This window comes from Candoia aspera, chromosome 6 (assembly GCF_035149785.1).
Source record: "Candoia aspera isolate rCanAsp1 chromosome 6, rCanAsp1.hap2, whole genome shotgun sequence".
NCBI classification, from domain to species: Eukaryota; Metazoa; Chordata; class Lepidosauria; order Squamata; family Boidae; genus Candoia; species Candoia aspera.
In genome coordinates, this window is record NC_086158.1 from 20,293,111 (window position 1) to 20,316,654 (window position 23,544).

At 38.3% G+C, this 23,544-nt stretch overlaps 1 protein-coding gene across 1 annotated transcript in view; it reads right to left on the minus strand.

The window, feature by feature from the left end:
- Positions 1-299: 299 nt before the first annotated feature.
- The window catches only part of OTOL1 (otolin 1), a 28,987-nt gene continuing 5,742 nt past the window's right edge, over positions 300-23,544 (minus strand). Inside the window, exons 6-10 of the mRNA XM_063306560.1 lie at positions 22,417-23,265; positions 4,529-4,897; positions 3,201-3,290; positions 2,330-2,401; positions 300-1,198 (exon numbers count right to left, since the gene is read on the minus strand). Coding sequence (XP_063162630.1) covers positions 300-1,198; positions 2,330-2,401; positions 3,201-3,290; positions 4,529-4,897; positions 22,417-23,265 — 2,279 coding nt within the window. The remainder of the gene's footprint in view (positions 1,199-2,329; positions 2,402-3,200; positions 3,291-4,528; positions 4,898-22,416; positions 23,266-23,544) is intronic.

A 23,544-nucleotide genomic window follows, 5' to 3' on the forward strand; every position in this document is an offset into this window, starting at 1 on the left:
ATATTCATGTCACGGTGAAATTTTAATTAACTAATGACCATAGAAATGAAGCATGAAATCTTTCTGGAGATGTTATCCTGTCCATTGCCAAAGTGCATTTCTATAACAGTTTCCCACAAGGCATTGCAAATTATTTCAGATGAAATGCCACGTGCTTTATGTCACTTCCATTAGTGAATGTCTTGATTTAAAATATACATCTATAGACTATGATTTGGATAGTAATATATGGTTCTTTACAATAAACAAGAGAGAAGGGAAATCTTTCTTGGCACTCTGTTCATATCTATATGCTATTCTTATAGCAGGGTGTCAAATATTTCATCTGGATATAAGAGGAAGCCAGAAAATATGCTGTCGTCTTCAGCACTAACATAAACCCCATTCCAGTCTCTTGTGACTTCTAGCCACACTTGATCCCCTGCATTTAATTTCAGAATGGTAAGGAAGGAAGCCTGATCTATCTCTTGGCCATAAAGTGTCTCCCGACTTCTGATCATCTTCTTGTTCCGGCAGACAATACTGATGCGGGCAGGACGCCCTCGTATTGTCATATGGTAGGAGAAGACATAAGCCCCAGCAATGCTGCAATTAAATTTCCCTGTCAATGGATTATAATCTTCCTGGTCATTGTACAATATCTTGTCAAACTTAATAGGCAGGTTTGGGGGTGGGAAAGGCTTGGATAGGCCAACGCTAAATGCTGATCTGGGGGTTGTTGAAATCTCACCCTTTGAACCTTTCGGACCTCTTGAACCTTTCTTTCCAGGAGCCCCCCTGATTCCTTTGAAACCAGGAATTCCTTTCATCCCTGGCGGCCCCATCATCCCAACCGGACCTTGGTCTCCTTTGTCTCCCCTAATGCCAGGTTCCCCCTTTTCCCCCTTTTGCCCATCCTCACCATGCCCACCATCCACTCCTATGTCTCCTTTAATGCCCTTTTCTCCTTTGGGCCCAGCTTCACCCTTCTCTCCTCTTTCTCCTTTTTCCCCTTGATCCCCATAATAGCCCTTTTCACCAATGTCCCCCTTTTCTCCTTTTTCTCCACTTTCCCCATCAACACCTGGTAACCCCAGCTCCCCACTGTCCCCCTTCTCTCCTTTGGTGCCATTCTCACAATTTTCCCCCTTGGAGCCCTTTTGTCCCTTGACTCCAGGCAAACCATGGTTTCCTTTGTCTCCTTTAAATCCAATTTCACCTAAAAATATTAAAGACAAAAGTGAAGGGTTAAAAAGAAAAAGTAAACATCAAGCGACATCATGGTCTAGTTCATATATTAGCTGTAAGCTGCCAGCTCCCTTATTCTTAAAGAAATAGCCTTCCCTGCTTCTGGCCACCATAATGACCTGGCTTCTAGAGTCCTTCCCTTTCAAAGACAACAAACAGTATAGAAGAATAATATTATGTAACATTATGTAGATAAGGGCATGAGGCATGCAAGCATACAAGTATACCTATGAATTATGGGTTGCAAGAGGTCTGTGTTGGAGCCAAGTGGTCTTTCACTATGAGAAGGAGGCCAGTGTCTTAATAATTGCATGAACTATACTTAAATATGACATACAGTAATTCTATGCAATTTTAAAACACATATGGAAGACAAGCACCAGAATACAGAAAAGGACCTTTTCAAGCATTTCATATGTACCCAATCCCCATGAGAAAAACATCATCCACCCATCTTGTTGGTAATAATAACAGTGATGATAACTGATAATCTAACAATAATGGTACTTCCTTAAAATACCCAAAGGTATTTAGAGTTGAAGCTAATAAAAGTAAAGTCCCCACCAGTGGCTCTCATCTAACCATCATTATGCTGAAATAACTCTAATGAGGATATGCTGTTTCAGCAATGTCTGAGTGACATTAGAAGATGTTATAAGTCACTTTACAGGGAAATGGCAATGATAATCTGTTCTCAAGGAAGACTGACTGAAGTGTAATGTTTACTTCTCCAGCACAAATATCTAATCCAACCTTCCCCAGCCTAATACAGTTGAACTGAACTGGAGCTTCCATGGTTCCCAGCCATCTTAGCTTTTGCTGGCTGAGAATTCTGGGGATTTCATTCTGAAGTGCACAGGTGCACTCCATTTCTTTTCTACATGTGCCACATACCTTAGTTCTTTTGGGGACCTGTTTCCCCTGTCATCAAGCCTCCTGTATTCATACACCTCTCAATTCCCAATCCTATAGTATAGATTATAAGCATTAATCTTTCCTTTTGTGATGGCATCCACCTAGGGCCATAGAGAAAGAGGAAGAGGAGTTCATACTTCATAGAGAGTCTACTTCCCTGCTTCTTCTAAGATTTTATGCAACATACCTGGTTCTCCTGGTTTGCCTGGATATCCTGGGATTCCATTTGCTCCTTGATCACCATGTTCTCCTTTATCTCCTATGACATTGTTCCAATATATAAAATAAATTCTGTTAACTATTAATGCACATTCACCATCTCAGTGTTGGGAACTTTTCTACTAATTTCTCGAAGTGGAACCTGCAGCAAAAGTTGAGTTGTTTTGAATGGGTCCTCTCCATGCTGCCACCGCCGCCACCGCCTCCTCCTCCTCCTCCTCAAGTATTTTTGTAATTCTCCCTACCTATGAGGCCCTTCGAGCAGGCTGATACCTCCTTCTTTTTCAGGGATAGGACATTTTGGAAATATAAGTTTATTTTATCTTCCCACTCTTTAAGGATGATCAAGAAATGGGAGAAGGTGACAGTGGTCAGAAATCAAACATTGTTTTTATCTTTACCTAGGAATGTTTTCACCCTAATCTTTTTTTTTTTTAATCCAATGTGTTCAATTCTCAGAGACTGCCTGGACAAATCCCTGCAGTTATCTTGGCAAGGTTTTTCAGAAGTGGTCTGCCATTGCCTCCTTCCTAGGGCTGAGAGAGAGTGACTGGCCCAAGGTCACCCAGCTCGTTTTGTGCCTAAGGTGGGACTAGAACTCACAGTCTCCCAGTTTCTAGCCTGATGCCTTAACCACAACACCAAACTGGCTCTTCACTGTAATCTGTTGGGAGACTAATTCTAACTAGGGCTCATCATCCCATGTTCTAGCTCTGTTTTCCTTATCCCTTCCATATGTCCACTAAATATGCAGAAAGATCCCTTTTTACATTTGGAATGTATTGCTGCATCAATTAAGTCCAGGGTTATTTTTTTTTTAATTTTAATATTGTTCTTACCTTTGATTCCTTTTAATCCTTTTGGGCCTGGTTGTCCAGGAGTTCCTGGTAGACCCTGAAGACCTTTTTCTCCTGTTTCTCCTTTAAGTCCTATTTTTTTCACCAAAAAAAAAAGGGAAAATACATTATTTCAAAGGATCCGCATGTCACAGGATTAAAAACAATGTCTGGATACATTTTTTTTGTTTGTTTTATTATCCCAAGTCTTTGGATTTTTTTTTAATTTTTATATTATTATTATTATTATTACTACTACTACTACTACTACTACTATTTGCTACAATAGAATAGGAAGGCTATCTTTGGAAGTAATTATGTACTGTTGTTGAAACTTAGCAACAAACTTTCAAAGCTATTGATAGGCTTTTCACCATGAACAGTAGATAAAATTGCTCAAATTAAAGAGGAGCAAAGTTAGTCTTCTTTTGTTTTTTGATAGCCACCTTCCTTATTTGCTGTTGTACTGCTTCTTCCTTCCACCCAACCTACACAAAGTTCTAAAACTGATTCATACCTCCACCTGTTGCTGAAGAGGAGAAAATAAAAGACAGTTGTTTTATACCTTGCTAATAGATGCTTGGTAAACACCATTAAAGTATTTCATATTCTATTGGTTTAGATGTCCCTTGAGAAGAATCTAAGAACATAAGAAAAGTCTTGATGGTGTGCACTTTTCCAATCCAAAGCCAGTAAGGATGCTTCTGATCCAGCATAGACACCCTGGCTGTAACTTTGGCCACTTCCTGAAAGAGCAAAGTCTTCTTCTTGGGCATGCATGGTAGCTCTGTGGACTCATGAAAATAAATGTTTGAGTTAAGGAGGTATCAAGGAGGTGGTAACAGGGCAGGGGACTGCATCTTGCCCCTGCTTCTATAACCCATCCTTGAACTCAGACTAGTATTTTCCTGAGCCTGCATGACTTCTGTCTGACAAGCAGTGAGGCTGCTATGCTGGATCTAAAACATCTCTGCCTGATCTGAATACAGCACATTTCTATACCAGGCCAATGGCCCATCTAATCCAGCATTCTAACTCATACTGTAATCAATCAGGATGCATTCAGAAAGTTCATAAATGAATGGGAAGTTGAACATCCACTTCTACCATTGCTCCCTATCAGCTGATATTTAAGGCAACATGCTTTTAGTACAGCCATGAACTACATGCTGACAATCTGTTTCTCCAGTCCCATTTAGAATATCTAAATTAGGAAGCATCAATCCATTTGGCAGTGAGAAATTCCACAGATTAATAGTTGCTTTTTATGGTGGTCTATGACCATAATAAAGATCATTTGATTTGATTTGATTACATTTGCTTTTCCCTACCTGGCAATCCTGTTGCTCCAGGTTCCCCTTTCTCCCCTGGAGTTATAGCACAACAATCACAGCAGTTAAAAAAGAAGTCAGAAGAGTCCAGAGTAAAGTTTTCAAATGGGAAGAGTGTGGTGGCTGTTCTGAAGGCATAGTGTGGTGTAGACAACTCTGTGGTGACATCATTCTTTTCAGGTATCTCAGTGAAGAGGCTCTCTTCCATGGGGGGCATGTCAGAAGCTTCTGGACTCTTGGTGGTTTCCAACTCAATAGCTTTTATTTTAGTAAACTTTGGAAATGGGGTGCTTTTTCCTTCAATGGTCAGGTCAACAACTGTCATTAATACGAAGATGCAGGACCAACGGAGATGCCACATTTTTGCAGCTGTAGGAACAGTTAATGCAACAGTATATCACAACTTGAATGTTTCTATACATCATATAATTTTTTCTTCTTAAGGTGTGTGTTTTTTTTAATCCATTCAATCTTGTCCAAGTCTTGGAGACTGCCTGGACAAGTCCCCACAGTTTTCTCAGCATGGTTTTCAGAAGTGGTTTGCCACTGCCTCCTTCCTAGGGCTGAGAGAGAGTGACTGGCCCAAGGTCACCAAGCTGGCTTTGTCTCTAAGGTGGGATGAGAACTCAGTCTCCCAATTTCTAACCCAGTGCCTTAACCACTACACCAAACTGGCTTTCATGATCTCATGATCTCATAGTTGTGCTAGCAAGCTATTAAAGGAAAAGACTTGTCGTTTATTCTTGTCATTGCAATACAAGGCTTGGCATACTTGTTTCAGCTGCTGACCAAAATTGAGCTAATCTATGGTAAAATATCTCGTCTGATTTCCCTCCCATTTTTTTTTTCTTCTTCTCTCTTTCTCTTGCTTTGGAATTTCATTAGAATTTCATTTGGTGGAGCCTCCTTTATTGATATAAGACAGAGCATATTGTTTGAGTTAGGTTTCACTTTGCTTCATCACATTAGCCTCATGGAAAGAGTTTCCTGCAGATACCTTCTCCTCAGATTTAATTGTAACATGGGACGCCAAAGAGGCTGTGTGGCACTGTAATCTGGGTTTTATATATAGGGATTTATGACTAATCTGATGGAATTAATAGACATTCTTAACAGCTGTCTCTGCATGATTGTGACGTAGGAAATGGGGGATAATGTGGGCACTTTAGGAGCTTTTTTAAGCAATTGTTTAAAACCTAATATTCTACCATTTGGAAAAGAAACTGGATGCTTCCTGATTAGTCAGATATTGCTTTATATTATTACTATCTTCTTTCCCTCATATGTGTAAAACTAAAAGTTACACCATTAAAAAAAAAAAAAATAGCTGCTGCAGCTACACTTCTTCTTTTGCAAACAGTTTGTCACAATTAAAATACATCTTTCATTGAACCAATGGTATTTGAAAAATGGAGGGAATTTCTTTGGCTGAAAAATTAACCAAATAGCTAAATCCTGTAATGAAGGATAAATTTTCTGAAATGGGGTTAGTTTATTAGCTATGTTTATGGTCCTTTCCTTATAAAGTAGCTACATCTGAACGAAAATAATTTCCAGGCAGTCTCTGAGAATAGGACACAATTGAACGAATAATAATAATAATAATAATTTATTAAACTTGTATGCTGCCTGACTCTCAATGACTCTGGGCAGCTCACAACGATCAAACAAAGAAATTACAATAAAATCAATTTTAAAAAGATAAAGATAAAAGATGTCAAGCACAACAGATCAGATCAAATGAAGCAAGGGGTCTCATTCTCTCTCTTCTAAACAATAGCAGAGTGGAGTCATCCAGATCTCAGAGGGAACATCATTCCAGAGGGCAGGCACTGCTACAGAGAAAGCACACTTCCAGATCCTGATAGATGACATTGTTTAATTGAAGGAATCCAGAGCATGCCAACCCTGCAGGTTTGAATCAGTCAGGCAGATGATTACTTGAGAGTCCCTCAAGTACCCAGGTTCTATGCAATGCAAGGTTCTAAGCCTTGTGTGGCACAGAGTGGTAGGTGGCAGTATTGCAACTGAAACTCCCCACGACCCAAGTTCAATCCCAGAGGAAGCTGGATTCTCAGGTAGCTGTCTCAGGTCGACTCAGCCTTCCATCCTTCCAAGGTCGGTAAAAAGAATATCCAGCTTGCTGGGGAAGGTGATGACTGGGGAAGGCAATGGCAAACTACCCCGCTATAGTCTGCCTAGAAAACGTCACAAAAGCAACATCCCCCCAAAAGGGTCAGACATGACTCAGTGCTTTCACCTTTCACCAAGCAATGTAGGCCTTTAGAGGTAACAACTTATAAATTGATAATTAAAGTTTTTGCATTGCCCTTAAAGTTTAAAAAGAAATTTGGAGGTGTAATCCTGTCAGAATCCTCCACTTCCTCCATTGAGGTCTATACTTAGCCAAAAGTATTGATGCATAGAATCAAGACCATTAAGAGCTAAATGCTCAAGTTTCAAAAGGACAAGTTAAAAAAAGAAGGAAGTTGCATGCTCCAATAGAAAGCCTTCACCTCTGAGCTTTCTACTGTCATGGTGGAGGAAGGTAGAAGGAGAAAATGCTTGGCTCTTCTTGCAGGAAAAGGCTGCAATATCAGTCCTCCATGTGGGACAAAACAGCCAAAGCACTGAGAGCTACAATGAGGGACTGCTAGCTATCTCTGCCCTTAATGTCTATCATAGTCAATAAGTTTATTTATTTATTTATTTATTTATTTATTCATTCATTCATTCATTCATTCATTCATTCAGATTTGTTATAGATGCCCAACCGCAATGGACTCCAGTGGAGATTAAACACACAGAGAATTAATGCTTCTGAAACTGTATTTCCAATAAAAATCATGTTTTTGCATGGGTATAATTCCTACATTTTCTTTTGTTTCATTTGTTTTTGTTGTTAATTTATGTTCTTTTCAGTTCTTTATTTTTTACTTCTTTTTGATGAAATAGCCAGCTAGCACAGAGATGCCCTGTATCCAGTTTCCTATTTAGACTAAAATTCAGTAGGGACTTAAATTACACTGATGATTCATGCCAAAGCACTTCCAGCTAATTAAAACTTTACCTATTGTCTTCCTTATGTACATGCTTCACTTGTCTCTAATAAACCTGGCCCATACCTAAGCAGGTGGTTGGGAACAGTTAAAACAATATGTTCAGACTTCACTTGGTTACCCATCTATTTCTTTTTCATGCTCTTATGGAAATACTCTTCCATAAGGTAATTAATAGCATGATTACTAACTACCAAATATGTTGACTTCATTTTCAGCATTATTTTTAACCTGTCCCATAGGAATTTTGTCAAAGGAGTCAAGTCTATATACCACTCTCATTTCATCTGTTACTTCAGCATTTGATCAACTGACCATGTTTTCCTCAAAGCAAAGAATCAAAAATTTAACAGCTGTTTCATACATGCAGAGCAACAAATCCAGGAGTGGCTTTGACAGCTGTTTTACATGTTATTCAAAGACAAGCTTATCTTCACTACTGAACAGATAGCAATGGGAAAGCATTAATTAAATGGAAATAAAATATAGAACCAGCACATCAAATGGTGAAATTAATAAAACTGAGATTACTCTTGAAGTTTTGTAGTCCCGTATTCCTGGCATTAGTCAGGAGTCACCAACTTTGCCCTCTGGTCTTCACCTGTTCAATGGAGTGGCAATGCTCATACACTGGGATATGCTTGGACTCTCCATGTAATCAGAATCCCCATTTCACAAGCTTCCTAACTGCATAGAAAACCACAATTGTGAGGAAGCATAATCAGGCTGAGAATAAGCGCAAAATGACGTAAGAAAAAACTGGTTTGCCCGTAGACATTAATAGACTTGACTTTATTTGTATCACACTAGTACGGTACAAGCCCAAGGTAGGTTTATAATGCAGGATCCTGTCCTACCTTTTAGTGAGTTGCCCATTCCACAGAGGAGAATAATTGTGTTTTTGTGTAACAAGACCCATATATATCTATGTGTTCTTGCACTAAAGGATAGCACAGAGCCAAGCGGCAAAAGGAAGGAAGGAGCAGGTTAAAAAATTCACAAGAGACAAGCAGTGATATGGAAGGAACTGCTAGTCCTTCTGGTGATTCCCAAGATATTGCTAAAACAGCCTTCTTTGACCTGATGCCATCTAGATATATTGGACTACAATTATCATAATTCACAATCAGTTTAAGAAGGCTATTCTAAAATTATAAAGACTATTTTGGGGTATTGCACCTCAGGAAGCCACAAAAGCTAGAGTATTATTTTTCAGGCTCTTCTAGAAGGGCTCCAACACTGGAAGAATGTATGCCTATTTGTTGTGACATTTCAACTGCTTACCAACAGATATGCCTTTCCTGCCATGTGATTACTCTGATCATTAATCTGTGTCCAGTACTGTATTACTATTATATGAAACCCTGAAGTCATTTGCACCCATGCTCCCAAGATGGAGCATGACAGTGGAGAGGGCAAGGGCACATATAGCCAGAATTTGTATTAATAAATAACTGTTGTTATTATGTCTTGCAACAAATTTAGTGTAGAATAAGGGATGGATCATAATATTAGGAAGCCCTTCCTCTCAGTGATATCCCAACCAGCTCACATGCTGTGATCAGCCCAAGGAGAATTAGGACTTCATTTGTTTTTGTTGTTAGTTTATGTCATATATTGTCTGAAATATATGACAACCTAACCAGCTTTTGGGGGGTCTGGGGGTCTTCAAATCCCATTGTAATGATCTTCTATTTGGGGGGTTGATGCAATAATATTCACTACCCACCAAAATGGATCCTCTCAGGTGATTTGGTGACAAGAATTCCTACAACAATATAGTCATAGAAATAGCTATGGGTGGACTCCCTTTATCAAAATAATATTCTACTGTGTCATAGATCTCAAACAGAATTTCCATATCTTTGCTTTGGATTAAAAATTGATGGAGAAATCCACAGGTTTTGCAAGGAAACCAGTTCATATCCATCCTGGAAAAGGTGCAACTCTGCTGATATAAAAATCTGTCTTTTGGTTCTTTCTCACAAGTATAGTAGAAATACTTCTCCTTTGCAAAGAGAAAAATCCAACCAGTATCTATTGTGATGAAAATGTTGCATTACTGCTGTAATATTACTAATAACAACTTTAGAAACTTTGTGGATGAGTAGGAGCTTGTTGTTCTGCTATATAAGCTTGAGTGAACAAGAACATTCGGAGAGCCAAAGAAAATTCAAAGTAGCTCATTCTGAGCACTACAAAGCTGAATAACTATAAGATGATTCCATAATGACTATCAAGTCAAGCTCAATTACACACATTAAAAGATTTTAATAGGAAGCAAATTTAGACACTTGTTACTCAATGCAATAGGAAGACATTTCTTTGGGCTATAATTTATTCCCTATGTTCATGAGATGTCATATATATTTGCTTATTACAAGATGGATATTGTGAGACCAAAACAACTAGCATATTGTTTCATGGGCTTTTCCAGAGGCTGTTTCCATGGTCGACTAAACCAAAATATCAAAAAGTGGTTTCGTCCAATCAATAGACAGCCCATTTATATGGTAACATATCATTGGGGAATATTTCTTTCAAGATCTCCGACAGCTTAAATTTTTAGGAAGAGACATTTGGATAATCTGGCAAACTTGGCAAATGCCTTAGCTGCACCTGTGCCTGGGGGCTCCTCATCCAAATGAAATGCAATATATTCTTCCAGCTGGAACAATCTAGAGAAGAAATTTATGCTTTGTTTTAAATTTCCCTCTCTGAGTATTCCAAATGCATTCACAACTTGCTATGAGCAGCCTAGCTATATGTTCCAAATGTGGTCAAAATGTCCATTCAAAGCCACTCACATTATCATTGAAAATATAAGGTTGAGCTGTATGGGACTGGATGCTGTCACACACCTGAGCCATGCTCCTGGCCAGGAAGAAAGGGCCCTTATAACTATACTGTCATATACACATGTGATGTCTTCACACTAATTGAACAGGGTCATTAAAAGCATGGAAGATACCGTCACGCATACAGCAGAATAAGTATAGGGCTCCTATGGGAACTACAGATAGAGTATATTTTCTATGCCAATGATATTGTATACAAAAAAAGAAAGGGTAAGGAATGGTCCTGGTTTAAGGAACTAAATTTTGAGTCAGAAATAATATAAATTATTACAATATTCACATACTCTTAACCTGGTTGGAATATTAATGCATTTTCTTAGGACAGACTACATAGTGATCCATAAACTAGCACAATGAGTTGAGTTCCCACAACTCACTACAGCCTAGAGGCCTTTACTTAAGTGTGTTGTGTGAATACAGCCAATCATAATAAATTCTTCACTGGAACAGAATTAATAAAATATAGTCTGGCCAATCTATTTATTAGCCAGGCTTACCCAATTTATGGCTCACAAGCCAAACATACTCCAACAGCCATATATGTTTACATACCAGTTTTTAAAGAATCAAGTAGGTAATAGAACTTACAAGTTTTACAATTGTCTGCTTGTGTTACTTATATTGCTGGCAAGGTATTTTATTTATTTTTGACCTGACTGATAGTTTGTATTTTAGTTTTTTTTAAAACAAACAAACAAGTTAGAGTACAAATTGGTTAGGTTTTGTGTACATTCACTCATTTTATGTATCACTTGTTCCACTGCATGAAATAATTAATGTGTTGGATCTAGGCCTTAAAGCACAGGAGGAGGAGAGGGAGGGAGGGAGGGGCTGGTTAAAGTTGTTAAGACAATCTTCCCAAAAAGAAAAAGAAAATTAGAAAATAACTTACAAGCATGTACAAAAATCTTATATAATACTCAGCTTCCCCCATACACAAATCAGTCTTTCGCAAATAACTGTAAAAAGAAGAGGAGGGACCCAGAAATTAGAAGAACTGAAAAGAAAAAGAAATGGAGGGAACAAATCCAGACTGAGATTAGGCAAGGGGGAAAGGAAAGGAAAGGAAAGGAAAGGAAAGGAAAGGAAAGGAAAGGAAAGGAAAGGAAAGGAAAGGAAAGGAAAGGAAAGGAAAGGAAAGGAAAGGAAAGGGAGGAAAGGTCTGTTTGGGTGATTTGTTCATACACTATGTAAAACTCAGTGTCCTAGTAACAGTGACCATCTCCTCACATTTTTAAAGCTGCACAATAATGTTAGTGAATCACCAGCTGACTATGGACATATAATGATTTGAATGCAACAGAGAGCCTTGGTAGCATGACTTCTTTGGAAAAGTGTCTGTGTGTATGTATGCTTAATGGATTTGAGTTCAGAAGCAGAGCAGTAATGTGTTTTTTTTTTTAAAATCAACAAGTAAATAAGACTAAAGGCCATGTGTGAAAATGAGAGTGGGAAGAAAGAGATGACTAAATAGCAGTCAGCGAGCTGAATGGGGTTTGGAAGCACAGGATATATACTCAGGGATCCAGCCTACATCTATGCCAAGATAGCCATCTTATGCTGAACAAAAAAGCAAAGCCAGCCCTACCATTAGCAAGAGTGTGAAGTCTGTTTTAGATGATAAAAGAATATTTTGATGGGAGAGGTGCATGTTGCAATGCCTCAGGAAAGAAAATATTTTGGACCAGCTAGCCACATAGATTGGCATAACAGGATAAAGCTGCCAAGGAGACGTACATTCAACACCAGACCTCACATTTGGAATGCATTCAGTTCTTAGATAGCTTTATGAAATAATCTCAGTTGCAAGGGATTGATGTCAAATGAACGACCAAAAAAAAATCTCTATCCTACTTGTGGTTAGACCTTCCTGCCACCATGAATGACTGCAACCACATGTAAATACGAAGTCGCAAGAAATAGTGCATTTTGGTTAGCTTGGATGTAAAAAAGAAAGAAAGAAAATAAAATCCTGATAATTTCTTTACAGGGTTGACCATAGCACTGGTTACTCTTGTCAGTGTGATGCAGAAAGCTAAGAGCTGAACTGTACATTTTATTTTCCAAAATATTATTTTAACCATTTCCAAAATGTAATTCTCTATCATCACAGATGGACAGAGGTATGGCTAGTTCACTTCACAGAGTACTTTGTCTCCAGTATGGTGAGAGATCTCTCTGCCAATAAACTGATAATAAGACACCAATCTCAGGAGCCCCAGCTTTAAGGTCAGCCAAGAAACAAACAAGAGAGAGGTTGTTTCTAAGATGCTGACAATGGGTTCAGACAAGATGTGAAAGGTTATGTGGTCAGTCTCCTTTTCAGGACTGCTCTGGTATGTTCTGCTGCAAACTGTAGACAATCTGTTGCATTGTAAGAGTTCTATAACTCAAACAATTAGCAAGGTAATGGCCTGTAAGCTTTACTGAAGCAGAACGCCAACTTAAACGCTCAGGAAGGAACCTTTGGAAAAACTTGTCTCTATCAAAGTCTACCCTCTGGTAATCAGAACAGAGCAGCAAGAGTGGCAATGTAGGATTAACAGTGGGAAGGGAGAAGCTTAGAGCACCAGAACAGTTGCTTCATTCATGGAGACATCACAGAAACACTATTGAGAAACCTATCAACTATCTGCAGAGTCAGAAATAATCCAGAAGTGCCAATGCACACTTTCCTTCTTAGTCATAGGAACAGAAATGTCTCTGCACTTATGTTAATTTTAATATTTTATGTAAAAAAATATGATTAAAAGCTTTAAGTGATAGTGTTAAACATAAACAATTCTGCAGGAATCACTTTTGGAGAAGATTATGGAAAGTAAGACCCCAGAGATCTTTGTTCCTTATAGTGCCCACCCCAAACAACACTAGGTCATCTGAAATACTTACCTAACTTTGCTCCTATTCCATTGCAGCCCAAGTTGATTATTATCTAATCAACTATAGCAAAACATAGGTATTTAACATAGTTGGGAAATATAGAAATTTCAGGGTATGTTGACTCAAGGGCTAACTGTGCTTCACTTCCTTAATATAGTGCATTCTATTAGCTTTTAAATTGGACTAGCATGAGTGTGAACCAAATTCCCAGAAAGATGCCCCAACTAAAGCCACCTTTTACTTTGGCAGTGAGAGGAAGAGATGGTACAGAAAGAGAGCACCACCAATACCTCTTCCAGATAATTCAGATAACATTCACAATTTAAAATATCTGCACCTTCTGCAAACCTACCCTTCACAGTCATAATGCAATGGAGTTTATGTCTGAAAGAGCCCATTGGGGACTAATCCCTGCTGGATTAGCTCTAGATCAGGGGTTCCTAAACTTTTTGCCATCACAGCTCCCTTTTGTGTAATCTTAATATATACACCTCCCCTAAAAATCCAAACACCAAAATGAACACAAATGAACAATGAAAAAATACAATGAAACTTTATTACACCCACACCCACATGCTTACTATATCAGAGACATAAAAAATAAGGTCCTTCACACCTCCCCTGGCCTCTGTCTGCACCTCCCCAAGGCAGGTACACCTCACAGTTTGGGAAACCCTGCTCTAGGTGAAATGACATCTTTGGAAAAGAATATCTTTGCATCCTTATTTGGCTGTGTTTTGTTGTTGTTATTTCACTGCATCAGAACTTGATTTTACAACTTGTTACATGACGGTTATGCATGATTTATCCCATTCATGTAAGATCCATATGTGTGCATGATTAAGAACACAAATTGTTCTTAATCATGCACACATCTATACTATTAGCTGAATGACAGTATTGATGTAATTCCCACAACTTCCACACATTCATAACCTTTCAGTAGTGATGCTCCGTCTAGCATTGCCAAACAGGAATTTGGTTGGAAAGCCACTGCCGGTCAAAATTGAAACTTTTACTTAGATAACCAGCAGCCTGATTAGGTATAGGATACCTGCCTCTGTTCATAATGAACAGCTTTTCCAGTGAAGATCAACTATCTGTGCCATCTGTTTCCCTTGTGAAATAGCTTATCTCATATACTGATCTAATCCTGAATGCAATGGTACCAATCCCAGAGAAGGCACCTTCCTGATGTATTGGGCAACAAATTCCACAATCTCTGTCAAAAACTGGCCATTTAGAATTCTGAGAATTGAAGGATCAAAACTGGAACAATTTCTCTATTACTCTCAAGCCACCATTCTCTCACTTAAAAACTCCACTCTTGAATTACAGACTCTACCTGGACTTCCAGCATTTTGTGGTCTGTAAAAAATGGAAGCTGCTAAGGCTCCCATCCAAACTCTTGTAAATATGAAGCTACCTTATTCTGGGTCAAAATACTGGCCTATGTTTCCCAGTATGTGAGCTCTTTTCAGGCAGAGATACTGGAATGTCCTTTACTGAAGGTGGTCTACCATCCATACTTTCTGATATGAATGAGACCCCATCATAGCCTTAGATATGAATATTTATGGCAATATATCTGTCCAGTTGAACATCTACATCTAGTCAGCATGGGGCCACAACTAGGGTCTGTGTCACATGGATTCCACTCCCATTTTGGCACTCCTAGGCGCTCATTTTGGTGTCCCCCCCCAGCACGGCACCCAGGGCACATGCCCTGGTTGCCCCACCCCCACTCTAGTTGCAGTCCTGAGTCAGCATACACATCTCTTACCAAACATGGGAACTCTATAACAGATTGATTTATCATCTAAAAATAGCTATATGCACATTTCAAAATCATATGGGACTCTGACCAAATTTTCATTTAAAACCAAGTAGGCAGTCTATTAAAGTGTGACTGAATCTATATATCTAGAAGGAATTTCTAGACTTCAGTCTTAGTTTTCACATTGAAGAGACACTCAAATTAATGGTATATAATTGTAAAGAATGTGCCCTATTCAGATGAAAAAAAGTTATTATTGCTTTCTACTTATTCCCTTTGCCTTCTTTCCTTAGTGCCATCACCTTGTCTCCTCTGCATCTCCAAATAGGGCTAGGAAGAGCATTTACTTGCTATCTAGCGACTGCAAATTAACATAACGAACAGTGAGCTAGATATCTGGAGTTGATGTAAGCAGTTTCCTATCTTCCTAGCTCATTGATATCTGGAGTCATCCTTTTTCTCTTTTTTTCTCTTATATTTATTTTCCTCAATGCCTTTATACATTCTGTATAAAACACCATATTACCTTTAAGTGTTTAGTGAACAAAATGGCCCAAAATACTCTAAGTAAAATATTAAATGTCTAACTTCATAAACATATTTTGCCAAAATGCCCAATTGTATTATATTACCCAATATATAATTGTTTAGCTTCAGGATTTTTTTTAGCTCTGGTTTAATATGGATATTGAAATGGATTGGATAACTCTGCTGTTGAATTTGTCTTCAACAGAAAATTAGCAGGATTGTTATATTTGTTTGCTTGTTTTTTAACTTAACAACCTCCATCTTGAGTTTTTCCAGGAAAAGTAGACCATCTTATTGCAGTCATCCAGAAGTTTTATATATAATTGCTTTCATGAATCGGGTTCTACTGACAGCAACATCAGAAGCCCAAATACTTCTTGAAATAAAGACATTCAAAGAAAATAAATTCTTATTGTCTCCTACCTTAAGAATGTTCTGCTTATCAGGAGTCCTCACTCTGCAGTGGACATTGCAGAAGCCAATCTTAATCTCCAGTAGGTAGTGGTCTATTTGATTTCTTTTATTACTTTAATCTTAGCCAATGAGAGAATGTGGTGGGCAGACAAGAACTGGGATTGGTGACTTTTTCAGAAAGTCAACCGTGTGGCACTGAAATTGGAGTAAATGTAAATTCAGTGCCCTCCATAGGTCAGAAAGTTATTTGATAGGTTTCCTTTAGCCAGTTACTTGGAAGGTAAGTAGATTTCAATTAAGCAACTGTTATTAAAAATAGTGATGTATTTCTTGAAAAAAAACTTGTTAGATTTATATGCTACTTTTCCTCAAAAAGCCTGATATGATCTACAGCACCTTTCTTTCGTCAAGTTTACCCCCATGATAACACTATGACATAAATTGGATGAGAAAGAGATGACTAAGTGAGCTTCCAAGAATTAGTGACAACATGAATATGGGTTTCTGTAATCCTAATTTATACCTTCCCTTTAAATACTACAGTTGGTGAATCCAGGCATTTCCTATTTACTTTAGAGGAGACGTGTGCACATTTCTACATGTACAGCATAAGAAGGGCATAATGCAAGTAGGTAATTCATAGGAATTGGGTACATCTCAATTTTATGTATTTATTCATGCATGCATTCATTTTATGTCATGTTTTGCCAAATAAAATACACAAAGCATTTTTAAACCTGAAAAATATAACAAAAACAGTCATGAAAATACATCGGGTAGAATTTATCACCACCAAATGTCTTTATGGCCACTAACTTAGACAATTTTAAGGAGGACTGGACAAGTTATTTATTTATTTGTGTTATTTATTAAATTTGTCACTGCCCATCTCCTCCCACCAGAGGAGGATCAATCTACCAGAGTGATTACAATTCCCAGTGGCGGTATTTCCTCCCAAATCACCTTAAATACCTATTGCTAGGAAGTAGAGAGCCAATTTGGTGTGGCTGTTATGGTACTAGGCTAAAAACTGGGAGACTGTGAGTTCTGGTCCCACCTTAGGCACAAAGCCAGCTGGTGACCTTGAGCCAGTCACTGTCCCTCAGCCCTAGGAAGCAAGCAATGGCAAGCTACTTCTGAAATCTTGCCAAGAAAATTGTAGGGACTAGTCCACGCAGTTGCCAGGAGTCAGCACTGACTTGAAGGTGCACGCACACACACGTGCACACAAAAGAAAGCAATAGTGAAATAAGATTCTCACACAACCCTGCTCAGTTTTGTGAGCTTGCTAAATACTCCTGGCTAGACACATTATGATACAAAATGCTGGACTAGATTGGATTGATCCAATGGGGCTCTTCTTGTGACCCTGAATTTAAGACAGTGGATCCCCAAAGGAAAACTTAAACAGAAGGAAAAATGATCTACCTCCATTATTATTCAGCCAGGAAATCTAAAATAGCCTTCCCATTTTTTATGCTAATTACTGTTAAAAAAATCTTCCTTCAAATACAAAATATAAACGCAAAAATGTAGGTATACAATTATTTTATGTTTGTAACTATAATATTTGATGAATTGTATTTTTAATTAACATTGTTCTCTGCATGCTGTTGGAATGCCACTATTTTACATGAAGTACAGGATATAAATTTGCAACTATAGCTGTAAATTAGCTGTGCAATTTTTGTGCAGATATGCATTGTCTTTTGTCCACATTTGGGATTTTCTAGTTATTTTATTCATTTATTATTAAATTTATACACTGCCCATCTCACTATAAAACTGACTTTGGATGGCTTACAAATAAGTTATAAAACCATTATAAAAAATATAAAAAGTACAAAAAATAGAAGAAAATAAAAACAGGTTTGGGGATAATGTATAAGGGGACAATCTATAGGGAAAAGATGAAGTGGGACTATTATTTAATGAGTTTTGTTTTACTGGGTGGACAGCATTCAAATATGTAACCCCATATACTCACCCAGAGCCTGAAGTAGCATAATTTTGGGAAAATTCTAAAATTTTAACATACGTTGGCATAGGCTGCTACAGTTCATTTTAATATATTTTTATCCCATATTTCTTCAGCAGAGCTTAGGGAGAGGGGTGTGGTCTTTTTTTTCTGATTTTATAATAGCAACAATCTTTTTACAAATATATTAATTCCAATTAAACTGAGAGGCAGGGATTGGTTAGTCTTCAACAAACCCAGGCCTTTGCTGTCATAATCCAATTCTCTATACCAGACTGTCGCTCGCAGCTTTGCGGCAATCTGTTTTCACATTATTGGATGAAAAACAAAACGTTCAACCCTGCACTCTGCTTAACCCAGATATGAGCCTGCTGTTTTGAAGTCATCTTTATTTTATTCTAATTTTTGCTGCCCTAGTTCTCTGAATTTGTGTTTTTGGCTGTATGCAACTTTAAAGGTCACCTACTTCAGCAGCTTTGCTAGAACCATTATTCAAGCTAAGGAACTTTCATTATTTTTCTTCAATTACACTTGGAAAGCTTCCAGATAAGAATAGAATTAGAAATACGTTTCATTGATTTTCTTTCATCGGGAGACACATATTTACTCATGTAGAGTCCTTCCGTACACAGTCTTTGCTCAGCTCCTGAATCAGCTCCAGATCACCATGCATTGACTTGTTTCAAGGGCTGAATTGGCATTTTTGCAATTTATTTGGAGCCAAAACAATAACGGAGCTGTTTCTGCCATTCTGAGACTTTGCTTTTCCTTCACAGCTGCCTCCCAGCTCCTGGGCACAAGCAAACCCTCACTCAGCATCTGCTGTAACCTAACTATACTAGAGAAGGCGTATAGTTAACCTGATCAGGAAACCAAGTTTTATCCTTTCAGTCAGTTTCAAGTCAGTTTTCCTATCCTTGCATAAAACCTGCCCTGCTTGATTTTCCCAGTTTATGTAAGTTGCGGGCACATGACTCTTGCCCCACCCGACCACCCACTCTCAACCAAGGGTACAGTCATATGGCTGCATTAGTGCCCACTCATCCATGCTTGGGGTGACAGAAAAGCATGCCAGTATAATTTGTGCTACCTAATAACCGAGCTCTCATCTGTCTTAGTGGGAAGCGGTGCTGTCCTTGCAGCTTTAATGCAGGATGATTTAAGGGCAGCGATTGGTGAATTTCTTTACCACATTTTCCTGCCCACCAAGCATCCTGGCAAGAAAATCAGACCCCAATCAACCTCTTGAGCATGTAGTGGGGGCAGAACCTTTAGCCAGCTTCCAAGTTGCCCAAGTGATAGGTCACTAGTGCAGTGCTGCTCCATACAGGCATATTTCTTGAGTGCTTGCTATACTCTTCTGGCAAATAACCTGGTTGGGGGACAGAGGAGGCACATTGGGAGAGCTCTTTCTGAGTCACCTCACACCCTTCCTCTGCTCCATTAACATATGAGCTAGGCTTTTAAAGTGCAGCCCTACATGCCTGGGCAAGATAGCCAAAATTCCATGAGATATGACAATGTCACAAGATTTGAACCATTTGGGGAAGGGCTATAAGGACCATTTTAGCAGGCAACTAACTTCCCAATATCTATGGGCAAAATTCTGCTTGCACTTGATCGCAGCCCCCTCCCATTAAGGAACATCCCCTTGGGGCCATGGAAGCTCCCACAAAGCCGTTAAAAACTGTATTATTCTGACATGCCTTTGGGACAGTCAATGGACGTGGATTGCCTTCGTAGTTGTTTGTATTTGACCATATGTCTGGCTTTTGTAAATTGCCTTGAATCATGAGAAATACTGTAATAAATACATAAATAATTGAGATAATTCATGGCAACAAATTAGGGAAGAAGGACAAGGGAAAGTCTCAAAAGGCAAATTTTGGTCATGGGCATTTAGATCCAGCTATGCCAACACTTCCTGGAGAGATGCTTCAACCATATAAGGATCCCAGCATAGTTTTCAAGGCTGAAAAATGGAAGAGGTCCTAGCTATTTACAGAGTCAGACCAACAGGTTATAAAAATGGGCTTGGTGTTTATTTATCAGCATTTTATTTGTTTGTTTGCTGCAGTTTTCTACTGCTGCAATTCCAAGTGATTTCCAGGAGTCATAAAATCAAACATGTGTAGCAGTTAAATGCGGAGGAGGAGGAGGAGGAGGAGATGGCATTGTGAATATTAATACATGATGAAGACCTGACAAAGGATAAGACAACAGAATAAACTGAGATTCCAAGGCTACAATATTCAAAGCTCATTTCTATAGTTTATTACTTTTCATCAGTTTAACCTGTCCACAAATATACAGTATACTAAGCCATTAATATATATATATACAGACAATATGATAAAAGTTGGTCACAGAAGTATGATAGACACACTTTCACTAAAAATTGAATTGGTTGTGATACTTGATTAAACAAAAATAATTTTAATAGGAGTGGGAAGTTATGCTTGAAATCCTTTGAGTGGGCTTTATCATTCAGAGCAGAATCACAAAGAATCAAAGCACAATACATTGGGGGGGGGCTCCCTCAAAATCTACAATCTTATTTATTTTTCCACATAAAGCTTTTGTTTTGAATACAGAAATAGATAAGACCATAAGGATGTTTTTTGAATGGTCTTTTTTCACAGAATCAGAGGGTTTGAAGGGACTTCTAGTCCAATCCCCTGCCCAGGGTATGGATCTTCAGACTATCCCAGACAGATTGCTGTCCAACATTTATTTGAATACCACCACCACAACTCCAGGAAATAGGCAGTTCCACTACTTAATAGCTCACAGTCTTTAAATTCCTCCTCCTTTCAAGTTTGATCTCTATCTATAAAACTTCTACTCATTTGTTCTTGTCCTGCCCTCAGGAACCATGGAGAATAAATCAACACCCTGTGGCAGCCCTTCAAGTGGAAGACTGCTATCATCCCTCTTCACCTTCTCTTCTTTAGGCTAAATATATCTACTGTAGTTCTTTTAACTGATTTTAGGATTTAGCCCCTTCAACCACCTCACCATCTTTGTTGTTTTCTTCTGCAATCTTCCCAGTTCCTCACCATTCTTCATGTATTGTGTCAATCAAATGTGGACTCAGTATTCCAAGTGCAACCTGACTAATGCAGCATAGAGTGGTACTATCATTTCCTGTGATCTTGACACTATACCTCTGTTGATGCAGTCCAAGATTGCATTAGCTTCTTCAGCAACTACAGCACACCGCTGGTTCAAGTTTAATCTGGTCTACCAGAATTCTTTAACAAGAATGTTCAAATAAAAAGGGAGAAATGATAGCACAATGTCTTAAGCTGGGAAAATGTAAATGATTTGAACAAATTTATTTGTTTATTATATGTTTTCATGCACTTGTTATTATCTCCATTATATATTTGTTAATAGATGGAAATGAGCCTAAGGATACCTAGTGAACCATATGCAGAAATCTGAGCCTTGGTCTTTTGTTCTGGTCTAATACACTGACCACTACACTAATTCTTTTCTTGATAGGATACTGATTTGCCAAGTACAGTGATGGCAGGCTAACACTGTGAAGCTATAAAGCTATTGTCAGTTAAAAATGGAGATGGGCGGTAGTACAAATTTGAGAAATAAGTAAATATTTACTTTTTAATATTATATTGTATTGTATTTCATGTTCTCTTATGATTATTGTTTTAATGTTTTAATTATTAACTTATTGTAAACTGCTCAGAGTCCCTCCTTGGGGGGGAGATGGGCAGTAGAACAAATTTGAGAAATAAATTAAATAAATAAATAAATAAAAATGACAGGCTTTAGCATTAAGATCAGCCTTTAGGATACACTACAGCCAGTGCAGACTGAAGAACTAGAAATCTAGTACAATATCAAGAACTTTATTTTGGAGTTTCTAGTGACCACTGACCAATCCTGTCTGGACTTGAAAGCTAAGCAGCATTAGGGGCCCGGTTAGCACTTGTATGGGAGACCACTGAGGGATACCAGGTCTGTAAGCTAAACTAAGAAATTAAAAAAAAATTATCCCAGAAGAAGGTAATGACAAACCACTTTTGTACTGTTGGGAGACAAGTATATGGGAAATTACTCCTGGTGTCCACAAACTCATGCTTGATTTGAAAATTTTATTAGGTTAATTATAAGAACTTGCCACTAACACAATACAATTTAACACTTTAGCAATGCAGTTGAAAATTTGCAATAGAGAAAAATGAAAAAATATCATTAGTGTCATAAAAAAGAATAAATGAAATTGGAGACACAATGTCTACTGATTTAAATAAAATAACATTGTGTCAGACCTTAAGTGATGGATATTGTATTTCCATTAATATTAATGTTTGCTTTGTTTCATTAATCAGGGAATAGTAAAAACCCTGAAAATACCGAATCAGTACTTTCATCAGCCACTAGGCCATTTTGAGAGGTATTCAAAATCTGAAGCCAAATTTCATCATCTTCAGAAAGTTGAACCAACATTGATCCAGACACCTGACTAATGTTATGTGGGGACTGTCTTACACCAGACACTTGCTGAATTCTTTGGCCATTATGAAAAAGTGCAGCCCTCAGTGATTTGCTAGAAATGCTGAGATGGTAACTGAAATAATAGGTACCTCCAGTGGTGGCTGTAAATATACCAGATTCTGCATGATACCCTTCATTTTCATTCAGAAAAACCTTATCAAATCTCACGGGAGATCCTGGCAGTGGGAAACTTCTCCTTTTCTGAAGACCAGCTGAAAATGCGGTGGGTTCAACTGCTTTGCAATTCCCCTTTTGCCCTTTTTCTCCTTTTTGGCCTGGAAGTCCAGGCATCCCCTGAATTCCAGAAGAACCCATTTTTCCTTGTCTCCCTGGATCTCCTTTCAGACCAGGAGGCCCTTGAGATCCTGGTGACCCTGATAAACCTTTTGCTCCTTTTCGACCCACAAGACCTCTTTCTCCTTTCTCTCCAGGATCTCCTTTCAGCCCAGGGTCACCTTTTGGACCCAATTCTCCATTTTCTCCTTTGTCTCCTTTCAGCCCCTGAAGGCCTCTGGGGCCAGGATTCCCAACCTCACCTTTCTCACCTCTTGAACAAGGAGAATGATTAGATCCATCATGTTCTTCTGTCTGACCACTATGTGATGCTGGGTCACCTATAACTATTTTGGGTCTGGAGTCCCCCCTTTCTGCCATTAACTCTTGTCCAACATCTGTCAAATGTCGTAGTTGTCCTTTTCTTCTAGCTGGCCTTGGCATATCTAGAAAGAAAGACAAGAACACGTTCATCCATTACCAAAGAAACTGAATGAAATACCTCAATCAAGGGAAAAAAACATCAAATATAAAAAGTACAATCTTTACATATTCACATACATACAGGCCCAAAGTGATCATAATCAAAGTGACCATTGGGAATGGTTAATTTCAAATAATAAATAGCAACAGCAGGATCAACCCTATCATAAAGCAGAGAAATGGTGAGAATTCTATCATATAGTTGCTCTGTGCCCCTAAAACTAACCTCCTGCTTTCAGATA